Below are 25,063 nucleotides of genomic sequence, written 5' to 3' on the forward strand. Positions count from 1 at the left end.
TCTTGGTGGTTGCCCTGAGAATTACAATCAACAACCTAAGTAATATTTGGATTAATGGTAATTTAATTTTAATAGTGTATAAAGGTTTTGCTCCAAACTAGCTTCATTCCTGTCTCCTTTCTTTGTATTACATCTTTACATTACAAGCTGAATCTTTACAGTTTTATAATTATTGCTTTATGCTGTTATCTCTTAAGTAGGAGAAAAAAAGTATTACAAAGAAAAATACATTTATACTCTCTTTCATGTTTACCTATGTAGTTACTTTCACTAGTGCTTTTTATTTTTCTGTGTGAACTTGATTTATCACCTTTTGCTTCTGCCTCTGCAATTACAGTTTACTGACTATTCCCTCACACTAGACTGACTAATATTAATTAAGTTTTCTTGGAAAAATGTTGAAGAATATAGAATAGTAGAAAAGACTGTGAGAAAAATTGGGACAGGAAAAGTTTTTCAAAGTTATACTCCCTGGTAAGTTGAAATTTAGTTCAGACTCGAGTATCAATTATGGTTCATCCCCAGTTCCTCCAACAATATAAGACACATAGTGGGTGCTTACCAAATATTTTGGAATATTCTGGAATGAGTTAACATGAGTTCACATGATGATTAAAATTTAAATGTTGAACTATCTGAGGTCTAGAGCTGGAAAGAACGTTGACAGAGTCACATAAACCAAGATTAAGTGGGTCTTAAAAAGAGGACTTTTAGAGAAGAGTCTGTAGAATTTCCAGATTGACTGAATTCCCTGAGTCACATTGTCAAAAAGAATTTAAGTCATTGATTATAACAAAGCACTGGTTAATTCTTTTAACAAAGCTGAAAGTTCTTGAGAAAGTCAGACAAGGTCACACACTTTGCTCACTAATAATCTTACACTGACAAATTCCAAAGTATGTAACAGATTCCCTGCATCTGTAATTTTAAGCAAATAGGATAGGCCCTCTATTTGATGGCTCACTGGATGTAGCCTATGGCATACATAAGGCTTTGGAACTCTGTTTATAGACATTAACAGTTGGAAATTGAGAGTTGCTCAAGCAGAATTCTACATAATCACCCATTTGGGGTTAATTTACTTTATTGCGGCTGCTAAAGTGAGCTCAGCTGAACTTGTCATTTTCCATTCCAATCTGTTTTGTAAATGTTTTTAGTTTCACAGGCCAAGCATTTTATCGCAAATCTTTCAGATCATATGGTTTGTTCTAACCAGAACAATTCATCAAATGAATGTGGGTTATTTCTAAACCTGCAATACAATTTTGAACTTACTTTAGAGTTTGAGACATGAAGAACTGTAAGCTTAAATAATGGAGAAATAAACTGGCTGGAGTTTAGTAGTTATCTGTTCAACATTTTTTGGAATACTATCAGTGCAAGATACCATGTTAAGTGTTGGGGATTCAATGATGAACAAGACAGATTTAGGTACCCCCAAAGAGTTTTAAAGTTATGTCAATCTGTACATAAATGAATAAACAAATAAAAACATCTATTATATGTAGTACACACTTACTAGTAAAAAATATGGAAGTAAGGGAATGCTCTTAACACTGAACATTCCTGGTCAAAATCTCAATCTCAATCTAAAATATCTTCATTCCTATATGCTCATTAAATGCTTTTTCTCTTTTAAGAAATTTTTCAAATTCCAATTTTTCTATGAATAGTTCTTTGAGTAATGAGAAATGGATTCCTCAATGTTCTCTTCTATTGAAATGTTCCCAGAACTTTCTCTTATTCTTCTACTCATTCTTTTCTTAGAAAGTATTTATTGAGCAACTGATATGTTCTAAGCGTATACAAATTGGAGGGATACAAGATAAAGGCTAGAGTGTACTGTCTTTAGCTTTAGAGTAGAGCAGATAAACAAATACAGAAGGTCATTATAATGTTATTGAAAAGTACTATGAAAATGGGGCACCTGAGTGGCTCAGTCAGTTGTGTCCAACTCTTGATTTCAGCTCAGATCATGATCTCAGGGTTATGAGACTGAGCCCCATGTCAGGCTCCACACTTGGCACGGAGTCTGCTTGAGATTCTCTCTCTCCCTTTCCTTCTGCTCCTTTCCCCTTTTGCACTCTCTCTCTCTTTCAAAAAATAAATAAAATTTTTTTTAAAAGTACTATGAAAGGTATCTCTTTAAGAAAGCAGTCACATACATGGATTCAACACATACTTGTTATTTTAGATCTATAAGCAGAATTAGTTGAAATGACAAATAATAGCATATATTATTAAGGCATTTTAATCAATGAGTACTTTCTCTGCTCTAGGCACTTCAATTAATTCATCAAATAAGTGTAATAATTCTGTGAGGTAGATGCTACACAACCCCACTTGAAAATAACAAAAGAGAGGCAGAGAAATTTAAGAAATTGACAAAATTCATGCATCTATTAAGTTGCAGAGTAAGGATTTAAACTCATGTAATCTGGACCTTAAGTCTGTGTTTTTGACTTCTCTGTACTATATCATTTCTGATTATTCACTCCTCAGCTTGTAAGAAGATTCCTATCGCCTTATGGCTTGCAGTGTCTTTCTGTGAGAGAAGGATTCTTTCCTTCTCCGTGGTTAAGCTTAACCACACAACTTGTTTTGGCCAAAGAAGTATGAAGAGACTTAACATATGCCAGTTCAAAGCAAAGATCGAAGAGACATTACATATTTCTCTCCACTTCCTTGCCCTTTCCCTCAGTCACAGAATGGCATGTCCCAGGAAGTGCTGTTCCTTTAGCCTGAGTTCTGAAATGAGACGGTAAGTAAAGCAGAGCCACAGTCCATCCTCACTACTGACATGGAACATGAGTGAGACACACTTGTTGCAAGCCACATACGTTTTTTTTTTTTTTTTTTTTAATAGCAGAATAACCTAGCAAAAACGGACTAGTATAAAAATACTTACCAAGAAGTAGGTGTGATAGTAACAAACACCCTAAAATATATGATATCATGGCGAGGGGGACAGTGTTGAGGAAACTATCACTGGGATTGGGAAAACACAACTCATGTTCTACAGTGGCACACATCTGTTAACTTAGTTGAAAAGACTGGGGCTTAGAATGCTAATAAGTATTGGTACTAACTGCATTTTTAAGGGTATAAAAGTAATTGTTTCTTTGCAAAAATAGAGGAATTGAAACAATTTGGAATTATAAGATATACAAGGTTGAAAAGTGCAACTACTGCCCATATTCAACCAGTAAAAGATATCCTGAAAGTTGCTTTGACTAACAAAGGTTGAAGGAGACCCAAATTAAGACTCTTCCTCAAAGACCAGATAAAAGGTTTGTGAAGTCTTTTTAATGAATTAAGGTATCCCAGTAAATTCCTTTAGTTGGATAAAATATATGAGAGCAAACAGACTAAGGGCATGGCTTTCCATGAGCCTGATAAGGTCTAAGTACTGGCAATAACTTTAGAGAAAGAAAGAGATTTATTTCCAAGAAACATGGCATTTTAAGATAAAATTTATAAGTACAAGAGGATGAGCTATATTCTTTGTCTAAACTTTTATAAACCATTACACATGTTCGTTGGTGATTTACTTGGAATCATCAATGTTCAGCTTAAGTGTTTTCTGCTCTGAATTAGATACTCCTCTACCACACCTTCTGATCCTCTGGCTTATATTTATTAAGATGATTTTCACTCTGCATCTGACTCTTTCCCTCCTCTAGTCTATGAATTCATCAGTGAATTTGACAGAAGCTTTTAGCTTTTTATTAGATACACATGCAAAAGAAATATGGTAAGTATTTGATGAATGAATAACAGAGAACGAATATACTCGTCGAAGTAGCAAAATTATCTAACAAACTACAATACCCCCAAATCAGCATGATATACCATTTCTAAAAGTCTAAAATCTGCCTGATTCTCCACTGTGCTAAAAAAAAATAAGATCTTTGAAGTTGAAGGCTTAACACATATAATAAAAGTGTACTACATAAATCTCATATAAAAGACAACATTCTTTGCATACAGTCTCAGGAAACGGTAAAGAAATTTTTGTTATTTCTCATACAAAATTTATAATATTAGTCCTAGACAAAAATCAAGTCAATTAATCACAGAGCTTTACAATTTAAAGTCATTAAGGCAGTTTGTAAAATACATTCCCTAAATATCACCCTAAAAATAATGCCCAGACATATTTCTATGGCTAGGGTCTCATTATTTCAGAAAATACACAATCCTTTGGTAAGCATATTATGTTGGTTCAGTCTGCTCTTAAATTTTATTTTTTTTTAGAGATTTATTTGTTTGTTTGAGAGAGAGAGAGCGTGTTGGAGGAGCAGAGAGAAAGAATCTTCAAGCAGACTCCCCATTGAGCACGGAGAGGTGACATCCAGGACCCTGAGATCATGACCTGAGCCAAATCAAGAGCCAGCTACCCAACCAACTGAGCCACCCAGGCACCCCTCTTAAGTTTTATTTTTAAGTGCATTCTATAGAAAACACAAGGAAATTATTTGAAATTACATACCTGGCGACACCAGAGTTTACGAAATATTTGCAGATAGGCCAACACCATAAGACAGAGTGGTGCCATGTATGTCACCAGAAAGAAACAAATGTGATACATCTTGGGGTAAATTTCACCTGGAATGAAACCCAAAATAATAAAATCTTGTTTTATAATTCACCAATTTTTTTAAAGGTTTGTCAATGTTTTGCCTTTAAAGTACGCATTTAACTTCTATATGATTTCACTGGCATGTTATACACACACACACACACACACACACAATACTGTAATATAGTATCAATTGCTTACACTTACTCAGTGTACACACACACACTAAATGTGAAGTCTTAATTTTATTTAATATACTCAGAGAGGAATAACAGTTAGCCATTTCTTAATTAGTGCTAACATAGGCTATCCAAAGTCAAGCCTTTATTTATCAAAAAAAAACTTTTGTCTGATTACCTCTGGCTAATTAATAAAAATTAATTTGGATTGTGCTATACTTGAATTGCAATAAGAAACAAGACAATCAAATCTAATTGCTAATGCTTTTGGGAAAAGAATATAAACTGAGTTGATTTCCTTATTAGAATATAAGTTTCCTGAGAAATGGGAAGCTATTCCCAGTTGTACCTCCATATACAAATGTGGAAAAATTTTGGAAAAATAAACAGTGAACATTTAATGGTTCTCTTTGTTGATTACTATAACAATATAAAATTTCTCTTTCAGTAGGTTGTGTGTATATATATATGTGTATATGCATGTATTTTTAATAAAAACGATATTTTTAGGGATTTTAAAGTTAATTTTTAAACAAATATGTTTTTTTATATTCATCTCATCTATTTAGTCATAAGGTCCTCTAGGATTGTAGTGATTTCTTATCATTAAGCCTATGTACACAGGTGATACATATCACAGATTAGGTATTCATTCAAGAGTCAATTATTAAATTAATAAATAAAATGGTGGCTTAATATAATTTTTTTGGCTTTTTAAAGTATATTTATTACTGACTTTTAATTAATTTATTTTTTAAAAGATTTTATTTTTAAGTAACCTCTACACTCAACGTGGGGCTCAAATTCACAACCCTGAGATCGAGTCACATGCTCCACTGACTGAGCCAGCCAAGTTCCCCTACTGACTTTTTAAATGTTTTCAAGGATATTTTTCCTATACTAGTATTTGAATATATCACAGTGATCCAGCTACTTTTACTTAAATGCAAAACAGGAAACAATATAACCTACATGGGTTTCATGGATATTAAATGCAGTAATTAGATAGAATTCTAACTGAATGCTAACAAAACAAAGTTTTTCTTTCCTACTTCTAAAAATTAAGCAACTGAATTTGACTTTGATATTGGCAATGAGGTTAGTTCCATACAATTACTGAGGGATAACGCTATCACCCCCATGCATTTTATTTTTTTCATTGCTTCAGAAAGGGAATATAAGAGCATGAAGACTCAGTTATGTGATCAAATGTGGTAAGGGCAAATTATAGTCAAGATTAACCAATAATAACTATGAAGATGACCACAATAATTGATCTTTATCAAACAACCATTCGTTTAATTGTTACTGAATGTATTTTAAGTCTATCTACGAGTTTAATATCCTCCACAATCTTGATTCCATAGCCTTATCTTCTAGAGTTGGTTGAGTTTAATATTCTACTTAGGCTTCCTTCTAAAACCCTGTCTTCTTTCTCAGGTAGATTTTTTTTTTTTTCACGTCATCTCCAGAGGGGCCAGCAGGGTGCCTGTGCTGGCTGGGAGGTCTAAGAGACGGACTTGGGCATCAGTTTTAGCTCTTCTGTGGGCCAAGTGGCCCATACCTAGCTCATCAGTTTCTAACTTCCTTTCAAGCTTATCCTGTATAACAGGCCAGTTACAGAAAAAAGGGATAGAATCCAAGCAGCCTGACTAGAGGAATGACAGCCTTTCCCTCTGAAGTGTTGCAGCCCAAGCAGGCTTCCATAAGCCCATTTCTGAGGAGCTGGAGGAAGACCTCAGCACTTCCCAGGCACCTGAGTGGCTGTGAACTTTTATTTATTTTGAAGAAAGTGTCACATGACCCTCCCACATAAAAATATACCTTGGAAGCTGATATACCTGTGAAGCCCTGATGTCCCTCCCTATCTCAGACAAAACCGAATGAGTGGAGGAGGGTAGATTTGAGAGGTAATATTCTTCTTTTTTAATTGCAGCTATGGATACCATCACCGTGATAACAGTTTGGGTTTTAAACAGCTGGGAGAGAAAGCTCATTCTGCAGTCAGTATATTTATAAATAGTTGGTAAGATATGTAATTGGCTGGTAAATGCATATTATGATAATGAACACCCACACAGAAAAGTTGATCAAGTGAAATTACACTTGCAGGCTGGGATTGAATGTCTTAATAAAGAAATTATTATAGATAATTGGGGAAACATGATAGTCTTAACATTCTTCATTTCATGCTTACAGTCTAAGCTAATTGAAAACCCAGAGATGCCATTGGAATTTTAAGTTATATGTGTTGAAACTATCTTTGCAGTCTCTCTGCACTTTATGAACAATGTCTTCAATATATTTAAGACATTTATATATAACCTAGAACATAGTGACAGGAAATTTGTTCCATTTAAGCATTTATACTATAAAACCTCATCTTAAAGATTGACAATCATTCAAAACTAGTGTCTCTACTCAACTGATGAATAGACACAATCTGAATAAATTCTTGCATCTATATCAAACCAATAAATAAGGAGAAAATGTGGATCTTTATTTAGTCTCTGAAGTCAGAGGATAAAAAATAGTATCATATATTAAGACAAGACTTAATCTCAGATGAGTTAGGTCCATTATTGAAACATGTTAATCTCATTATCTAAAAATCTACAAACATTTTCTCTTTCATGCTACGCATATCAGAGACTCAATGGCCGCGTAAATTAAATATAATTTCCCAAATATTCAATATAGACTGTCTTTTCAAAGTTTATAGGTCCATTAAAGTTTACCTGAATCTTTAATATATTTTACTATCTTTTAATAAATGTTTTCCATAAATGTATATATATATATACGTGTGTATATATATTTCCATAAATATGTGTGTGTGTGTGTATATATATATATATATATATATATATATACACACACACATTTCAAAATCTTATAATAGGCCAGATGCTATAATTAGTGTGACTGTAAAAGAAGGGCTCCATTATTATTTCTTTCAGACCACCAAAGAACAATTCAGCAGTAAACTCCAAGAAGAGAGATTATGACTCTCCAGTATCTAGAAAAATGTTTGGCTAACAGTATATGCTCATTAAATACTGGATGACTGGTGAGACACTTACATCTTTAGTGCAAAAAAGAAGTTACTTTCCTTCCAGTAGGAACTATTCTGTGAAACTATGCATTTACAAAGCAAGTAATCAAGGAACTATGGATATAATTCTGGAATAATCTTAAAATTTAAAAGTGTGAATTAATGTAACATATTCAAAAACATACTTTAAAGTTCATTAAAATAAATATTAACACATTTTATTTGTTTTTGAGTATCAAGTGTGTCTGCTAGAAGTTAGGGTTTGTGGTCTTTTTTTTTGAAAAAGCTCTAGGCAATAATAAATATAATGAGTTGCAGAAATGATTTATCCACAAGATATTAAGTATTTCTGGTAATATTTTCAGTAAGACTAAGAAAGAGTTCTTAGTTATTTTGTACCATGAGTGAGATAGCCTTTGCAAGACTTTCCTAAAAGTATTTTGATAGATATGGATAAAGTGACCACATTGTTCACTGACTCCATCCATGCTGGAATATATTGGTTATAGGACAATTATGATATCACCATCTGCTTCTATAATTATGTTACTGATTTAACTTAGGATAAAAATAAGAAACACAATTCATGAATTAATCTCAAATAGAAGATATTTCACAACAAATTTTTAAAAATTGGGCTAAATGTTTTTGGACTTAGATGTTTGAACTTCAGAGAGTCAACACTGTAAAATGTGATTTCCTATGGACTTTTTAGGTTGTGACTATCACACACATGTCCGAATTTTAACATTTTAAACTGAACATGGACTTCTAAATAGCCTACATAAACAAAGCTTATACTATGTAAAAATCATTATAATAAACAGTCTAATGATCAAAATGATAAGAACCTACTTTAATTCTTTCATATTCTTCTTGAAAACATTAAGTGATTAACAATTTCATTTAATATTTAAAAAGTTAATTTCATAAATTTTATTGTTTGATTTTGTGGATGATAAACTCTATTTTGTACTGCTTAATTTAAGCCTTTATAATCATGTTAAGTAATTGTGGGTTACTATAAAATCATTTTCAAATAGTTTTCCTAAATTACTTCTGAAGGTTGAGTTTAGATTTTTAAATATGCAACAGTAGGGGCTCCTGGGTGGCTCAGTTAGTTAAGTGACCAACTCTTGTTTGAGCCCCGGATCCGGCTCTGTGCTCAGCACAGAGCTGGCTTAAGATTCTCTCTTCCTCTCCCTCTGCCCCTGCCCCTGCTTGTGCATTCTCTTCCCGTCTTTCACTAAATAAATAGAATAAATAAAATCTTTAACAAATAAATAAATAAATAAATATTCAATAGTAGTTGCTGGCTTTTTTAAGAAAATGTCTCTGCTACAGCTAGCTAATAAAATGCTAAAGTTTGAAAGGAGTTTTAGATATTTATATTTTTTGCTCAGAGTAATTAGAAAATGATGTAGCTATTTATTTAATCAGAATAACTGACAGGATTCCCTAGATCTGCAATCTCTTTTGCTAATGAAGGTGAATGCTACTTTATTATTCAGGGCAACATTAAAAAAAAAAAAAGAAAGGAAAGCTTATAAAAGCAGTCCACAAACTTATCAACTAATTACCAAAATATTTTAGAGAAAATACTATTGATACATGTTAAATAATAGGTGGATATTTTACTCTATCATTTTCATAAACTTAAAGTATCCAACTTTTGAGTTGAAAGCTTAGATTTAAATATACTTCTTTGCTTCATAATCTGCAAATAATTTATGGGTCAATTTCATCATTAATTAACTAACACATTCTGATCAAAAGATTTTTAGGCTGTTTTCCAGATAGAATTCATGGTATAAGAATTGCATAAGACATGTCATGATTGGTCCCCAAACCACCTTCTTTCCAAACACAGTTCTTTAGACAGCATATCCCTACATGACAGAAACTAGAGGTTTGGACCCTCTTTTCTTCTACAAGGGATAGTGCTCTTGTATGGGTTTCTTGCTTCTTGGACACCCTTTCCCCTCTTCCCTGTCTGGAGAATTTCTCCTCATCTTTAATTCTTTGCTGAAACGTTAGCAGCTCCTTTGTAAACTTTTGTTCAAATGGCCAGGATTGAGTTTGTTCTCTCATTTGTGTTCCCAGCACTTTGTATACCAGTATATTAAAATACTAATCACACTATAAACATTTGTTTATTTGCCTTTCAGTCTCACTACAAGGAATGTGTTTCCCTAGGCAGAATCTATTTCTCTCCAGGTTGGCATAATTCCTGGCGTATCCTAAGTACTCAAGATGTTATTTGAACATTAAATAAATGGGACGTAAGACTCTTAAGAAATACTCTTACCATTTCGGAATTTTCCATTCCTTTTGTTTTTGTCTACATCATTAATGGGGAGAATTGGGAAAAGATAAAGATGATCCAGAGAAAAATACAGCAAGTGAATTGCAAAAAAAAAAAAAAAGAAAGAAAGAAAGAAAGGAAGGGGGAAATCTCAATTTCAAAAAGGGCTAGTTAGTTTTTGGGATAAGAGACACAGTAAATTGTGAAATTTTAGTTAATATAGGACTTTGGATAATATATGAAAAATAATCCCAGGGTCTTTTAAATTTTATCTTGTTGTAGTGAAACATATGTCTAATTTTTCAGTTCCTGCCTTTTGCTTTTCAGTGTTCCAAATCAAAGTATCAAGGTAGGAGTTCATATAAATCCAAAGATTCAAATACTCAAAAATACCAGATCCATAAGCAACCCATGGAGTATAGTGCTTTTGTTAATACATTTTCTAATGTGCATAAATGTACATCTGTCTGGTAAACAAATGCTTTCCTAATGATTGAGTTTCCTAACTATGAGCCATTGTTATATACTTATCCAGATGAGGATAGATCCACTTTCCTCAAATTTAATGTAATAATTTTGTAACTAGTACATGACATACTAAAATGCAGCATTAGTCGATTTCCTGTCACTCTTTGCTGTGTCCAGGTTTATGCCATCATCAGGCATTGATAGAAGTGTTTCCACTATTACAGAAAAACCTTCAAAGGCAGTCACTGAGAGTTTTGAACCAAAGGAGCATAAGGCCTCCAAACTTCTGCTTGTTTAAATTTAACTGCCATACATATCAGACTGGAAAACAAAAAGGATTCATAATTAATATAATTCTTAAATCAGAAAATAATTATGCCAGTGATAGCTTATCAGCTTAATATATTATGAATAAACAGCATATGGAGATAATTTGACTCAGAGAAGAGCATAGGTCCACATACTCAACTCCAGTCAGATTTCCAGGCAGGACATGGGTTTAAAATGAAAATTCCCAGTTGTATTTGAAGCCCATTAAGAAACTTGACACTTGAGGCAATATAACCTCGTACTATCTTGTAAAATGTTAATCATTCCAGAATACGTATTTGGATTGTATAAATGAGCATTTTTTGTTTTGGAGAATTTATGAAAAGCTGACATAATCGAATCTGAATTATAGGAAAAGCCTTCCTTCCGTTCCCTATCTGAAAAATATGAACACCAGCTAACTGTGCATAGTAGTTCCAAAGGACCAAGTGGGTGGAACTACTCTGTGAAATTGTTTTGGGTTTCAACCTGGTTTTCATGCTTTTGCAAAACTATATTAACGGGTGTCAATAAAATGCACAAGGCCAGCTTTATAATGGCTATGCAAATCAAATTTTTAGTTTCCAGCTGTAGTATCCATGTCAGCTTATGGGCCATAATGTACTCACCGCCCCAGCGCTCATCACACACTGTAAAGAGAGTGGTTTTATTGGCTAAGCCAGGGAGCATGGTGCTGCACTCCATGACGATGGCCTGAGGAATCATTATAATGCAGGAGACAATCCAGATGATGACAATGCTATTCCTGGCCCTCTTGGCTGTGCTCTTAAACATCAAAGGGTGACAGATCGCATACCATCGATCCAAGGCAATGCAGCTCAGTGTGAGAACAGACACTGACACTGACACGGTCTAGAGAGGTAGAAGAACATAGGACAAGAGAAACATCTGGTGTTAAATGGATCATTCTTAATGTACTTACCGTAGAAGAGAAAGGGTCACACAGATAATCAGATTCAAAGTTGTAAGAAAATATTTCATGTAAGGTTTTTTACTTAATAATATTATATTAAAAATATATTAGGGAAAACATTTCTTATTAAACATGATAAAGGTGCTATGAAAACATTGCAATCACTTTATGCCAAATGTGTTATATGACATGTCTTGCTTTTAAAATAACCATGAGAGGGGCGCCTGGGTGGCTCAGTTGGTTAAGTGACTGCCTTCGGCTCAGGTCATGATCCTGGAGTCCCGGGATCGAGTCCCACATCGGGCTCCCTGCTCAGCAGGGAGTCTGCTTCTCCCTCTGACCCTCTTCCCTCTCATGCTCTCTATCTCTCGTTCTCTCTCTCTCAAATAAATAAATAAAATCTTTAAAAAATAAAATAAAATAAAATAACCATGAGAGACTATGGACTCTGAGAAACAGGGTTTTAGAGGGAGGGGAAAGGGGGATGGGTTAGCCCAGTGATGGGTATTAAGGAGGGCACGTACTGCATGGATCACTGGGTGTTATGCACAAACAATGAATCATGGAACACTACATCAAAAACTAATGATGTAATGTATGGTGACTAACATAACACAATAAAATTTAAAAAAAATTTAAAAAGTGGCTAAACACCTTAAAAATATATAGAAATTTGATTGCAATGCATTTAATTAGCATTTTTTAAAAATTATGGATAACTCAGTCTATATTTTCAAATAACAAAGGCTATTTGTACATTGGTTCATTTCTAGCATGTTGCACCCAAAGGCAGGAGTTATGTTAGAAGCGAATTCTGTATGGATCTCCTCACCAGAGTTTGCTCATTGCTGGTGTAAGCAACTCACCTCTAAAACTCAAGTAGGTTCACCTAGTCCAGATTTCCATAATTAATGCCATCACAAGTGATACTTTAACTTGGTACTTTAAGGAAATAGTAAAGATACATGTTAAGCATGCCTATACCCACATGACCAGTGTATGTAATTATATGTAATGTAACTCCTATCCTGGATGAATCATTGATTCTGGTATCACTCTCAAAATCCCATCTTTAAAAAGAAACCTCAGTCCCTTTTCCTTTTTTCTTAGTACTTACAATAAATATTATGTGATATAGTACAATTATTTTTGTTTAACTTATTTATTGTCTGCCTTCTCTATCGGAACAAAACTCTGTAGCAGGAGGGACTGCTACTGTTTTTGTTTATTCTCACAACTGTGTCACCAGTACCTGGCACAATGTTTGATGTGCTTAATAATTTTTTTTTGAGTTAAGGAATAGTTATAAGCCTCAATCTAAGGTAATAAAGGTGGTCCGGTCCTCTCTCTCATTTTTCTGTCCTGGTTGTATTGATCCCACCCTATGTGGAAGGGTAGCCATTTCTGTTTCTTGCCTCAGGACCTTCTTTGTGGATGCATTGACTTTGGGTGCATATGACTGAAAAGGATCTAAGAGCCTGGGCAGTACAGGAAAAAGGTCTCTGGGCTAAGTGTCAGGATGATCAATCTGTTTTCGCTTCCCACCAGCTAGTTGTGCAGTGAGGGCTTACCCATTTTATAGGGTTTTTTTTTAAAGATTTATTTATTTATTTGAGAGAGAGAGAGTGCACATATGTATGTGACAGGCAGGAGGCAGAGGGAGAGAATCTCAAGCAGACTCCCTGCTGAGCCCAGAACCTGACATGGGGCTCAATCTCATGACCCATGAGGTCATGACCTGAGCAGAAATCATGAGTTGGGCACTTAACTGACTGAGCTACCCAGGCACTACATCCATTTTACAGTTTTAAGCCAAATGCTTATGTGTTATTATTTTTTTCTGTTAAATGAGTGAAACTGACAGGATACAATTCTTGTTACTCTGATTCTTTTGATTCTAATCAGAGGGGGAGATGAACCATGAGAGACTATGGACTCTGAGAAACAAACTGAGGGTTCTAGAGGGGAGGGGGCGTGGGGGGATGGGTTAGCCTGGTGATGGGTATTAAAGAGGGCACGTTCTGCATGGAGCACTGGGTGTTATACGCAAACAATGAATCATGGAACACTACATCAAAAAGTAATGATGTCATGTATGGTGATTAACATAACATAAAAAAAAAGGCAGTATAATTGAAATCAATTTTGCAACTAGGTTTCCTGGGCATGAATCCCACCTCTCTTGATAAATGTATGATCTTGGGTAAGTTCCTTAACCTCTCTATATCTCGGTTTTCTCATCTGTAAAACTGTATGATAATAGTACCCAAACATGGAATCATAGGGAGAGTCAGTTGAGATGTGAAATGGCTAGGCCTGGCCTGCCCCATTAATGCTATGTAAGTGGTTGTTATTACTTATTATGATTATGGCAATGATTATGGTGATTATACTATTACTTTTCTATTCCATTCTCAAGCTTGGCAGTCTAGCTTTTAATTAGAATGGACTGCTTTTTAGTGAGGAAAAAAAAATCACAGAAATTACAAGTAAAAGCCTAAACTATGCTAAATTCTTGGAGGTTTAATTGCATTTTAAATGTAACTTTAAAGGCTGAACTCTATCAGAGAGGGTTTAGATGTGTTGATGACTCCTGAAATTTACTTGGTCCATCTTAGAGCTAATTGACGTGTCCTTCTCAAACCAACCCTTTTCCTTCCAACTCCCATTTCCCCCCTGTAAATATGCCAAGCACTCAGGGCCCCTCAATACTATTGGTAACTTGGGAATAGAACTGTGGTAGTCTAGACCTGCACAGCTGACCTTTCATAGTTGCTGGGCCGGGGCTATATTTATCCAATCTAGCTATCAGAAGTGTAAAATGCTCAGCAAGGCTTAGTGATTTATTGTTCATGAATTCTAATCAACATGGGTGAATGGGATAGAAGTAACATGGCTCAAATTAAAAAGTCATTTCTAGTATTTTCCTTTACTATTAAATAGTAATTATCAATTAAAAACAGTTCACTTGAAAGACTGCCATCCAGTGCCAACAGTGAGACAAAGAGCAGTGGTTCTCTGTTACGTGGCTACATGAGAGAATATGCTGACATGATTAATCTAACAGTAGAATTCATTGAATGGACCCGTGGCAATTGGTGATTTAATATTCACTGTTTGACTACTGTATTTGCTGGTGCATAATACACACTAGCATCCAATTAACAACATTTTCTTGGGAGGTATATAAAATGGCATCTTATCCCAAGTGATTACAAATCACAGTTTCTTGCTGCTTTCACTTCTAGGAGTGCACTTCTGTGTGCCTTTTTCATTTAGAGTTTGATATTAGCTTAAATCAACCTGGTAGCAAATCATTTGAGAATGAGGCCAGTGGAGATTATGAATGTTATAAACGAAGTGGGATAAGATGATGTGAACTTCTGCTGTTAGGTGCTTGACCTTTCACCCATACTGCGGCACCCTGTAGTCTGGGCAATGCTGGAGACTTGCTTCAGTAGATGATGATTCTGTTCTATGCTAGCATATAGCCATGGCAAAAAGTCCTCAGAGATCCATGGCAAGTAGAAATGGAAATTTGGGGGCACCTGGCAGACTCAGTCAGTACAGCATGAGACTCTTGATTTTGGGGTTGTTTGAACCCCACATTGGGTACAGAGATTACTTAAAAATTTTTAAAAACTAAAAAAAAGAAGAAAGAAAAGAAACAAATTTTGCCATATCACAGATTTGGACACAGGCACTGAAAGATTGGAAGGTGGGAAAGTGTGACTGAGAGTGAAGGAGCCTATTCCACCAGCCACCACCCACCAGCCACCACCTCCATTTCAGGCGGCTTTTTGTTCTTCTTTTCCTGACATTTCCCATGCAGAGCTTCTTCTGCAGTTGAAAAAAAAAAAGTCACTCTGAAAAAGTAGCCAACTGCTCGTATAAGTGTGAGAGAAAAAATGATGTTATAATTTTCTAAGAAATTCATGTTAATTATTCTGTAAATGTTAATGATCTTGGATTTATAGAATTATTAAAGATACAGAAGGGTCATTTGAATTATTCAGCTAAGCTTTATTACATTTGTGAGATTTTTAGGATTTTTGAGCATTTTGTGAAGTGTTATTGTAGATCAGTCATAAACCTAAAGGTTGTATTATATTGTATTTAGAAGAAAAAATGGCATATAAGTCATAGAAAATTAATGCATGTCCAATAAATCTTAAATACAACTGAATAACCTTAAAATCTGGCTGGATAAACATTTTTGTAATAATTTTTTAAGCATTCAGTGGGACAGAAGTTTCATATCAGGGACAAAAGCCATCAGTTTCAGAATATCACTACTAAGGGAAAACAACTTCAAATTTGAATGAATGGCTTATTGTCCATTGATATTGCTCATTCCATTTGGGGAAATTCTATGGAAAATGGGCAATAAATGTTAAGAGAATTTGGAGATACTAGTTTTACCAGTGCTCCAAGTTTTTTGTGCATTTATAACTTTTCATCAAGAAGTAATGCTGAATGAGGCAATGAATGGATCTAGTCTTTTTTCATCTGACTCAGATCTTGTGGTTACTCAGTAGTTTTCCTTGGCCTATGGAGGAGAGAATCAACTGAGGTCTTGACTAGACAGGACACTATTTATAGAGAAGCAAACAAAATCTCTCGGGAAATGAAGATGTTTCATCACTGTAGGACTTGCTAATAAGTTGTGCTAAATGCAATTGTATTGTCAATAACTTTAAGAGAGACCCATGCCCTACATCACTCACTGGACACACACTGCATCCAGTCTGTCTTTGAGTGCTCATAGGAGAGTCTGGATGGAATACCTGGTATATAAGTAGTTATCATTGTGCTTTAGAGCAGAACTATACCTACTACAGGGTGATGCACTCCTCCCTCATCACCCCACTCTTCACTGGGGAATCTTCTGGTTTGTAGAGAGAGCATAGAATATTCTCACTTAGCCAACAGAAGAATCTGGACAACTGCCTATATCTTGAAACTTAAGATGATCCCTCAAATTTTCCCCTGGGTGGTTATTAAAACCAAGAGATGGTAAAATATTAGAATTCTGGGCTATTTGCAATTTCTCCAGTGTCTCCATGCAAAACCATAAGACCAATTTCTTAATGATTTTTTTAAATAAGGATACTTTCCTCTGTTGCTCAATGTACTATTTATCTCAAAACAGAAAAAGTTACTGAATTTTATTTTTGTAACACATTCATGGTTTTCATCTGACTGACACAAACTAAACTTATAGCTAATGTTTGCCAAAAAGCTTATAATGTCCATGGCATTTTATACTTTCTATACTGTCAATGATGTCTAATCTAATCTTAAAAATTATCACTTTTACTTATGAGGTTATTGAAGAATTATTGGGGTAAAGATCTCTTCATAACACTTCATATCCAAAAGCTTAATCAATATAATTTCTAGCAATGGGTTATTTGTGTCTCCTCCATCTTTTGTTTTTTATTAAAACTTTACTTTGGGGATACATTTAAAATCACAGCAAAACTGAGAACGTACAGAGATTTCCCATATACTCCCTGTCTCTCCCATTATCAACATCCCTCCACCAGAGGGGTACATCTCTTACAATTGATGAACCTACATTGATACATCATAATCATCAGAAGTCCATAGTTTATATTGTGGTTCACTCTTAGTGGTGTACATTCTATGTGTTTAGAAAAATGTATAATGACATATAGCCACCATTGTACTATCATAATCTGTGCTTATCACTTTCTACTTCTGGCAACCATTTATCTTTTTACTGTCTCTCTAGTTTTGCCTTTTCCAGAATGTCATATTATTGAAATCATACAATATGTAGCCTTCTCAGCTTGGGCTTCTTTTACTTAGTAATAAGCATTTAAGTTCCCCCGTGTCTTTTCATGGCTTGACAGTTCATTTCATTTTAGTGCTGAATAATATTCTACTGTCTGGATGTACCACAGTATATTTATCCATTCACCTACTGAAGGACATCTTGGTTGCATCTAAGTTTTGGTTGTGAATAAAGCTGCTATAAACATTTGTATGCAAGTTTTTGTGTAGACATAAGTTTTCAGCTCCTTTGGGTAAATACCAAGGAATGCAACTGTTGGATCATATGAAGGGAGTATGTATAGTTTTATAAGAAAACTCCCAGAGTGTGTATCAAAGTGGCTGTGCCATCAGCAATAAATGAGAGCTCCTGTTACTCCACATCCTCACCAGCATTTGGTGTTGTCAGTGTTCCAAAATCTGGCCATTCTAATAGGTATAATGTGGTATTTCATTGTTATTTTAATTTGCATTTTGCTGATGATATATGATGAGGAGCATCTTTTCATACACTTCTTTGCCATCTGTATATCTTATTTGGTGAAGTCCTGTTAAGGTCTTTGGCCCATTTTTTTATTGAGTTATTTGTTTCCTTATTGTTGAGTTTTTAAGAGTTCTTTGTATGTTTTGGATGTCAGTCCTTTATTATATGTATCTTTGGAAAATATTTTCTCCCGGGTCTTTGTCTTTCCATTCTCTTGTCTTTCACAGAGTAGAAGGTTTTAAATTTAGTGAAGTTGGCTTATCAATTATTTCTTTCAAGGAACATGTCTTTGGTGTTGTATCTAAAAAGTCATCAATATAACCAAGATCATCTAGGTTTTCTTCTTTGTTATCTTATAGAGGTTTTATAGTTTTACATTCTATACTCAGGTCTACAATACATTCTGAGTTAATTTTCGTGAAGGGTGTAAGGTCTGTGTCTAGATTTTTTTTTTTGCATGTCCAATTGTTCTACCTGCACCAATTTTTCATTATTGGGAGCATATTTTCATCCCTTCCAAATACTGTGCTCACCATCTGGGAGACTGGATGGAGTAGGGAATGTGGGGTGGGGGATGGTTACAGGAAGACAAGCAGAGAATGGCATGATCTCATTCACTGTCCAATTGCTAAAGAGAATCCATCTCTTTGAGGGCTGTGGCTATGGCCACTAGCTTAAAAACATTTCACTTTCAAAGATTTAGAACTATCAGAATATCCACAACAAAATTATTCTCTGAAAGCATCTGTTCTCAATTTCTTATAGGACAATTCACTGTAGAAAAGCTACTTGCACACAGAACAATAAAATGTCTAATGATGTTAATGAGAATGATGATGACTGATGTTTATTGAGAATATACTATATTTTTATAGGATCATCATCTTCCAGAGAGTAATCACTATGCCACGTACTTTATACAGATTAGCTAAGGAAAATGTCATAACCATAGGAGTTAGCTATAATTAAAATTATTATCCTCTAATAAGTGAATCACAAAGAGCTTGTGTATTTGGCTCAATAGCATACATTCAATAAATAGCAGAACAGAGATTCCAAACCTGGTAGTATGATTCAGAATCAACACTAAAATCTGTTCACTGCTTTGCTTTGATCACATAGCTTTAATTTCTCAGTGTGAAACAAAACCACTTATAAAAATAGACAGACCTTGCTTATTTGAACTAGAAGAGGCTCAATAATTATTTGTTCAATTTCCTTACTTTACAGTGGGAAAATTTGAAATCAGAGAAATAAAAGGTTTATTCAGCATCTAATGATGACTTGAGGATTCTGTTGTTTTATTTTTTACCCAGAACTTAACTTATTTACCCAAAAATTATCAAGTATTACTTTTCTTAAGTTTGCTAATTCCAGAAGCAGGTATATTTCTCTCTTAGCTCACTAATTAATTGACCAGATGATTATAACTGAAAATACTTTTCAATCCTTAATTGAAAATACCTTTTCAGTAGCTTCTGTGTTTGGATAAAAAGAAGTGTGAAAAACAATTACCTGTAAATATGGAATAACTTTACAGAGGGACTGTCCAAAGAACCAGGTCTCAGTGATGTCTACCACCAATGTGGCTGGAAGGCAGGTAATGGTCACGAGCACATCAGCCAGAGAAAGGTTGACTATGAAGTAGTTGGTTACCGTCCTCATGTGGTGGTTCTTCCACACTGCCACACAAACTAATTTGGGGGAAAAAAAAGAATAGTTACTATTAAGGACTAAATATTTTTGTCCTCACAAAATTCATATGTTGAAATCCTAACACCCAGTGTGATGGTATTAAGAGGTGGGTCTTTAGGAGGTGAATAGATCATGGTGTTAGAGCCCACAAGAATGGGATTAGTGCCATTATAAAAGGGACCTCAGAGAAATCCTTTGACTCTCCCACCATCTGAGGACAAAGTGAAAAAAAAACTGTTGGCTATAAACGAGGAAACTGGCCCTCACCAGACATTGAAACTGCTACAGCCTTGATCTCGGACTTCTCAGATTCTAGAACTGTGAGAAGTACATTTATGTGGTTTATAAGCCACTAGTTTATGGTATTCTGGTTATAGCAGCCCAAATAGACTAAAAGTAACTATACAAAGAAAATAGGTACTAATTAGGAAACACTGCCAAGCTAATTAATGCTCCTGTAAAGACCACAAATAAATATTGAAAAAGGAAGATGATTTAAGGCTGTACTGTTTTCATTGAATCAGTCAGTTTGTGTGAATGCTGAATCCATGCTTACCATCAGTTCGTTTACCTTACAAGACATTTCTCAATGGATCATAAGACTGCATTAATTTCTACTTGATTTTGAATTGTGATTCCCAGAAGCTGAGGAACAATCTTTGATTCTTCTTTCTATTCCCTCAGTGCTCAGCATGTAGCAGAGAGTCAAGAAATATTTACCGAAGTGAGATGAATTAGGAGCTAGCTATTTTCAATGAACTGTAGTGTCTGCCTCAACCATGATGTTTAACCTATCTACTGCCAAACTCTGCATTTGGAACTTCTAATTGATGAAGAGGTTTAAAAGACAAAAGCCAACAATTTTTCAGCCCCTATTATTGGCAAACACTGAGCTATATGGTTCATATACTTAGGTCGTTTAATCTTTTTTTTTTTTTTTAAAGATTTTATTTATTTATTCATGAGAGACAGAGGGAGAGAGAGAGAGAAGCAGAGGGAGAAGCAGGCTCCCAAGGAGCAGGGAGCCCGATGCGGGGCTCGATCCCAGGACCCTGGGACCATGACCTGAGCTGAAGGCAGACGCTTAACTATCTGAGCCACCCAGGCGCCCCGGTCGTTTAATCTTGACAATCCCAAGGGAAGACATTGTTACCATCATTTTATATATGCAGTAATTGAGACACAGGGAATTCATGGAGCTTGCCTAGGGACAAATGGCTCATAAAGCACAGAACTACAGCTACAACTGGGGATTCAACACCAAGTGAGGTGTTGCTTTTTTGTTGGGGGGTTGGTGAACTAGTTATAACAAAACACATATATACTCTAGAGACTCAGTCCTCTTTCCTCTCTATTACTCTGGATGGCCTCTAAACATCACCTCAAATCAAACACATTTTTCAATACCTCCTGGGTTGAGCCATCCTCATTGTCTTTCAGTTTATCTTCATTTTTAAAAGGTGTTCTATCTTATTCAGTTGCTCTTTATGGAAAGAACATCTAGTTCCTCAATTCTCTGTTTTTCTCTGTGTGGTGTATTCAAAGGTTACATGATCACTGGCTCAAGAATTATATAGGTGTAAGCACTGTTACCCACATCTATTGATGGATTGCTTCACTGACAGTAACTGCAAATTTGCCTTGGGTATCATCAAACTGTCAGAGCTGTCACCTACGCACCCAAATAATGCAGTGATTCATAACCTTATAGAGTGGAGAAATAAAAGCACATTTTGTTAAATTTAAGTCACTAAGTAAAGATTTCTTTTTGACAATTATGTACCGCTTATTAAGAGTTTCATATGCTGAAGAAACTGAAATTATCTTCCAGTCACCAGCATATGCTAACTTAATAAAATCCCTGAATTCCTGAGGATTTAATTTTGAAAACTTCACATCTTTCTCTAATTCCAGAACATTAGTACCCAAAAACTCAGATTAACTTTATTAGGGTAAACTGTAGTCTTTACTATTTGAAAGTGATAATGCTGAATGATTTACTTCCCAGAAACACTTGAAGACACACACACACACACACACACATACACACACACACATAGGCACACTCTCAGTTGACTAGCACATTATCATAGTTTGTTATTAGAAAATTGATATAAGTCTCACCCCACTGATATTTAGTCAACAAATGGTCCAAATGGTACAATTTTGGATCTAGGAAAGAAAATAAGACTTAAAAAAATATAAGTTCTAGATTGACTCCTAATTCTCCATATTTTCGAAGTGAGGCAATGATGGAAAGACAGTGTTGATGCATTATGACTAGCCAATATGAGAAAAGTATATTTTCAGGAAATATTTCTATGCTATTTACTATGTGTCATGCCCCGTTTTAAGCAATGTAAATTATTAACTAGTTTCAGTCTCATAACACTATAAGTGATTACCATTACTATCCCTGCTTAACAGTTGTGAAACTGAGGCTAGAGCGGTTAAGGAAACTACCTAAGGACAAAAAGTTTGTAAGTGCTAGAGTTTATTTTATTTATTTATTTATTTATTTATTTATTTATTTATTTATTTTTAATTTTTTATTGTTATTTTAATCACCATACATTACATCATTACTTTTTGATGTAGTGTTCCATGATTCATTGATTGTGCATAACACCCAGTGCTCCACGCAGAACGTGCCCTCTTTAATACCCATCACCAGGCTAACCCATCCCCCCACCCCCCTCCCCTCTAGAAACCTCAGTTTGTTTTTCAGAGTCCATCGTCTCTCATGGTTCGTCTCCCCCTCCGACTTACTCCCCTTCATTCTTCCCCTCCTGCTATCTTCTTCTTTTTTTTTTTAACATATATTGCATTATTTGTTTCAGAAGTACAGATCTGTGATTCAACAGTCTTGCACAATTCACTGCGCTCACCATAGCACATACCCTCCCCAATGTCTGTCACCCAGCCACCCCATCCCTCCCACCCCACACCATTCCAGCAACCCTCAGTTTGTTTCCTGAGGTTAAAAATTCCTCATATCAGCGAGGTCATATGATACATGTCTTTCTCTGATTGACTTATTTCACTCAGCATAACACCCTCCAGTTCCATCCATGTCGTTGTAAAAGGCAAGATCTCATTCCTTTTGATGGCTGCATAATATTCCATTGTGTATATATACCACCTCTTCTTTATCCATTCATCTGTCGATGGACATCTTGGCTCTTTCCACAGTTTGGCTGTTGTGAACATTGCTGCTATAAACATCGGGGTGCATGTACCCCTTCGGGTCCCTACATTTGTATCTTTGGGGTAAATACCCAGTAGTGCAATTGCTGGATCATAGGGTAGCTCTATTTTCAACTGTTTCAGGAACCTCCATACTGTTTTCCAGAGTGGTTGCACCAGCTTGCATTCCCACCAACAGTGTAGGAGGGTTCCCCTTTCTCCGCATCCCCGCCAACATCTGTTGTTTCCTGACTTGTTAATTCTAGCCATTCTGACTGGTGTGAGGTGGTATCTCATCGAGGTTTTGATTTGGATTTCCCTGATGCCGAGCGATGTTGAGCACTTTTTCATGTGCCTGTTGGCCATTTGGATGTCTTCTTTGGAAAAATGTCTGTTCATGTCTTCTGCCCATTTCTTGATTGGATTATTTGTTCTTTGGGTGCTGAGTTTGATAAGTTCTTTATAGATTTTGGATACTAGCCCTTTATCTGATATGTCATTTGCAAATATTTTCTCCCATTCTGTCGGTTGTCTTTTGGTTTTGTGGACTGTTTCTTTTGCTGTGCAAAAGCTTTTTATCTTGATGAAATCCCAATAGTTCATTTTTGCACTTGCTTCCCTTGCCTTTGGCGATGTTTCTAGGAAGAAGTTGCTGCGGCTGAGGTCGAAGAGGTTGCTACCTGTGTTCTCCTTTAGGATTTCGATGGACTCCTGTCTCACGTTTAGGTCTTTCAACCCTTTGGAGTCTATTTTTGTGTGTGGTGTAAGGAAATGGTCCAGTTTCATTCTTCTGCATGTGGCTGTCCAATTTTCCCAACACCATTTGTTGAAGAGACTGTCTTTATTCCATTGGACATTCTTTCCTGCTTTGTCAAAGATTAGTTGACCATAGAGATGAGGGTCCATTTCGGGGCTCTCTATTCTGTTCCATTGATCTATGTGTCTGTTTTTGTGCCAGTACCATACTGTCTTGATGATGACAGCTTTGTAATAGAGCTGGAAGTCCGGAATTGTGATGCAGCCAGCTTTGCTTTTCTTTTTCAACATTCTTCTGCTATTCGGGGTCTCTTCTGGTTCCATACAAATTTTAGGATTATTTGTTCCATTTCTTTGAAAAAAGTGGAGGCAATGGTATTTTGATGGGGATTGCATTGAATGTGTAGACTGCTCTAGGTAGCATTGACATCTTCACAATGTTGGTTCTTCCAATCCATGAGCATGGAATGTTTTTCCATTTCTTTGTGTCTTCTTCAATTCTTTCATGAGTATTTTATAGTTTTCTGAGTACAGATCCTTTGCTTCTTTGGTTAAGTTTATTCCCAGGTATCTTATGGTTTTGGGTGCAATTGTAAATGGGATCGACTCCTTGATTTGTCTCTCTTCTGTCTTGTTGTTGGTGTATAGGAATGCCACTGATTTCTGTGCATTGATTTTATATCCTGCTACTTTACTGAATTCCTGTATGAGTTCTAGCAGTTTTGGGGTGGAGTCTTTTCGGTTTTCCACATACAGTATCATATCATCTGCAAAGAGTGAGAGTTTGACTTCTTCTTTGCCGATTTGGATGCCTTTGATTTCTTTTTGTTGTCTGATTGCTGTGGCTAGGACTACTTTCTTTCTAATTATTTATTTATTTATTTGAGAGAGAGAATGAGATAGAGAGAGCATGAGAGGAGGGAGGGTCAGAGGGTGAAGCACACTCCCTGCTGAGCAGGGAGCCCGATGTGGGACTCAATCCCAGGACTCCAGGATCATGACCTGAGCCGAAGGCAGCCGCTTAACCGAGCCACTCAGGCGTCCTGTGCCTAGGACTTCTAATACTATGTTGAATAGCAGTGGTGATAGTGGACATCCCTGCCGCGTTCCTGACCTTAGGGGAAAAGCTCTCAGCTTTTCCCCATTGAGAATGATATTCGCTGTAGGTTTTTCATAGATGGCTTTTATGATATTGAAGTATGTACCCTCTATCCCTATACTCTGAAGAGTTTTGATCAAGAAAGGATGCTGTACTTTGTAAAATGCTTTTTCTGCATCTATTGAGAGAATAATATGACTCTTGTTCTTTCT

The 25,063-nt window shown here is 35.6% G+C and overlaps 1 protein-coding gene across 1 annotated transcript in view; it reads right to left on the minus strand.

The window, feature by feature from the left end:
• Positions 1-25,063, minus strand: part of HCRTR2 (hypocretin receptor 2) — a 117,118-nt gene that overhangs the window by 19,000 nt on the left and 73,055 nt on the right. The window contains exons 2-4 of the mRNA XM_028097808.2: positions 19,631-19,809; positions 11,528-11,771; positions 4,493-4,608 (exon numbers count right to left, since the gene is read on the minus strand). Coding sequence (XP_027953609.1) covers positions 4,493-4,608; positions 11,528-11,771; positions 19,631-19,809 — 539 coding nt within the window. The remainder of the gene's footprint in view (positions 1-4,492; positions 4,609-11,527; positions 11,772-19,630; positions 19,810-25,063) is intronic.

This window comes from Eumetopias jubatus, unplaced genomic scaffold (assembly GCF_037043125.1).
Source record: "Eumetopias jubatus isolate StellerSeaLion01/CBP00866 unplaced genomic scaffold, mEumJub1_p1.0 scaffold_6, whole genome shotgun sequence".
Taxonomy (NCBI): domain Eukaryota; kingdom Metazoa; phylum Chordata; class Mammalia; order Carnivora; family Otariidae; genus Eumetopias; species Eumetopias jubatus.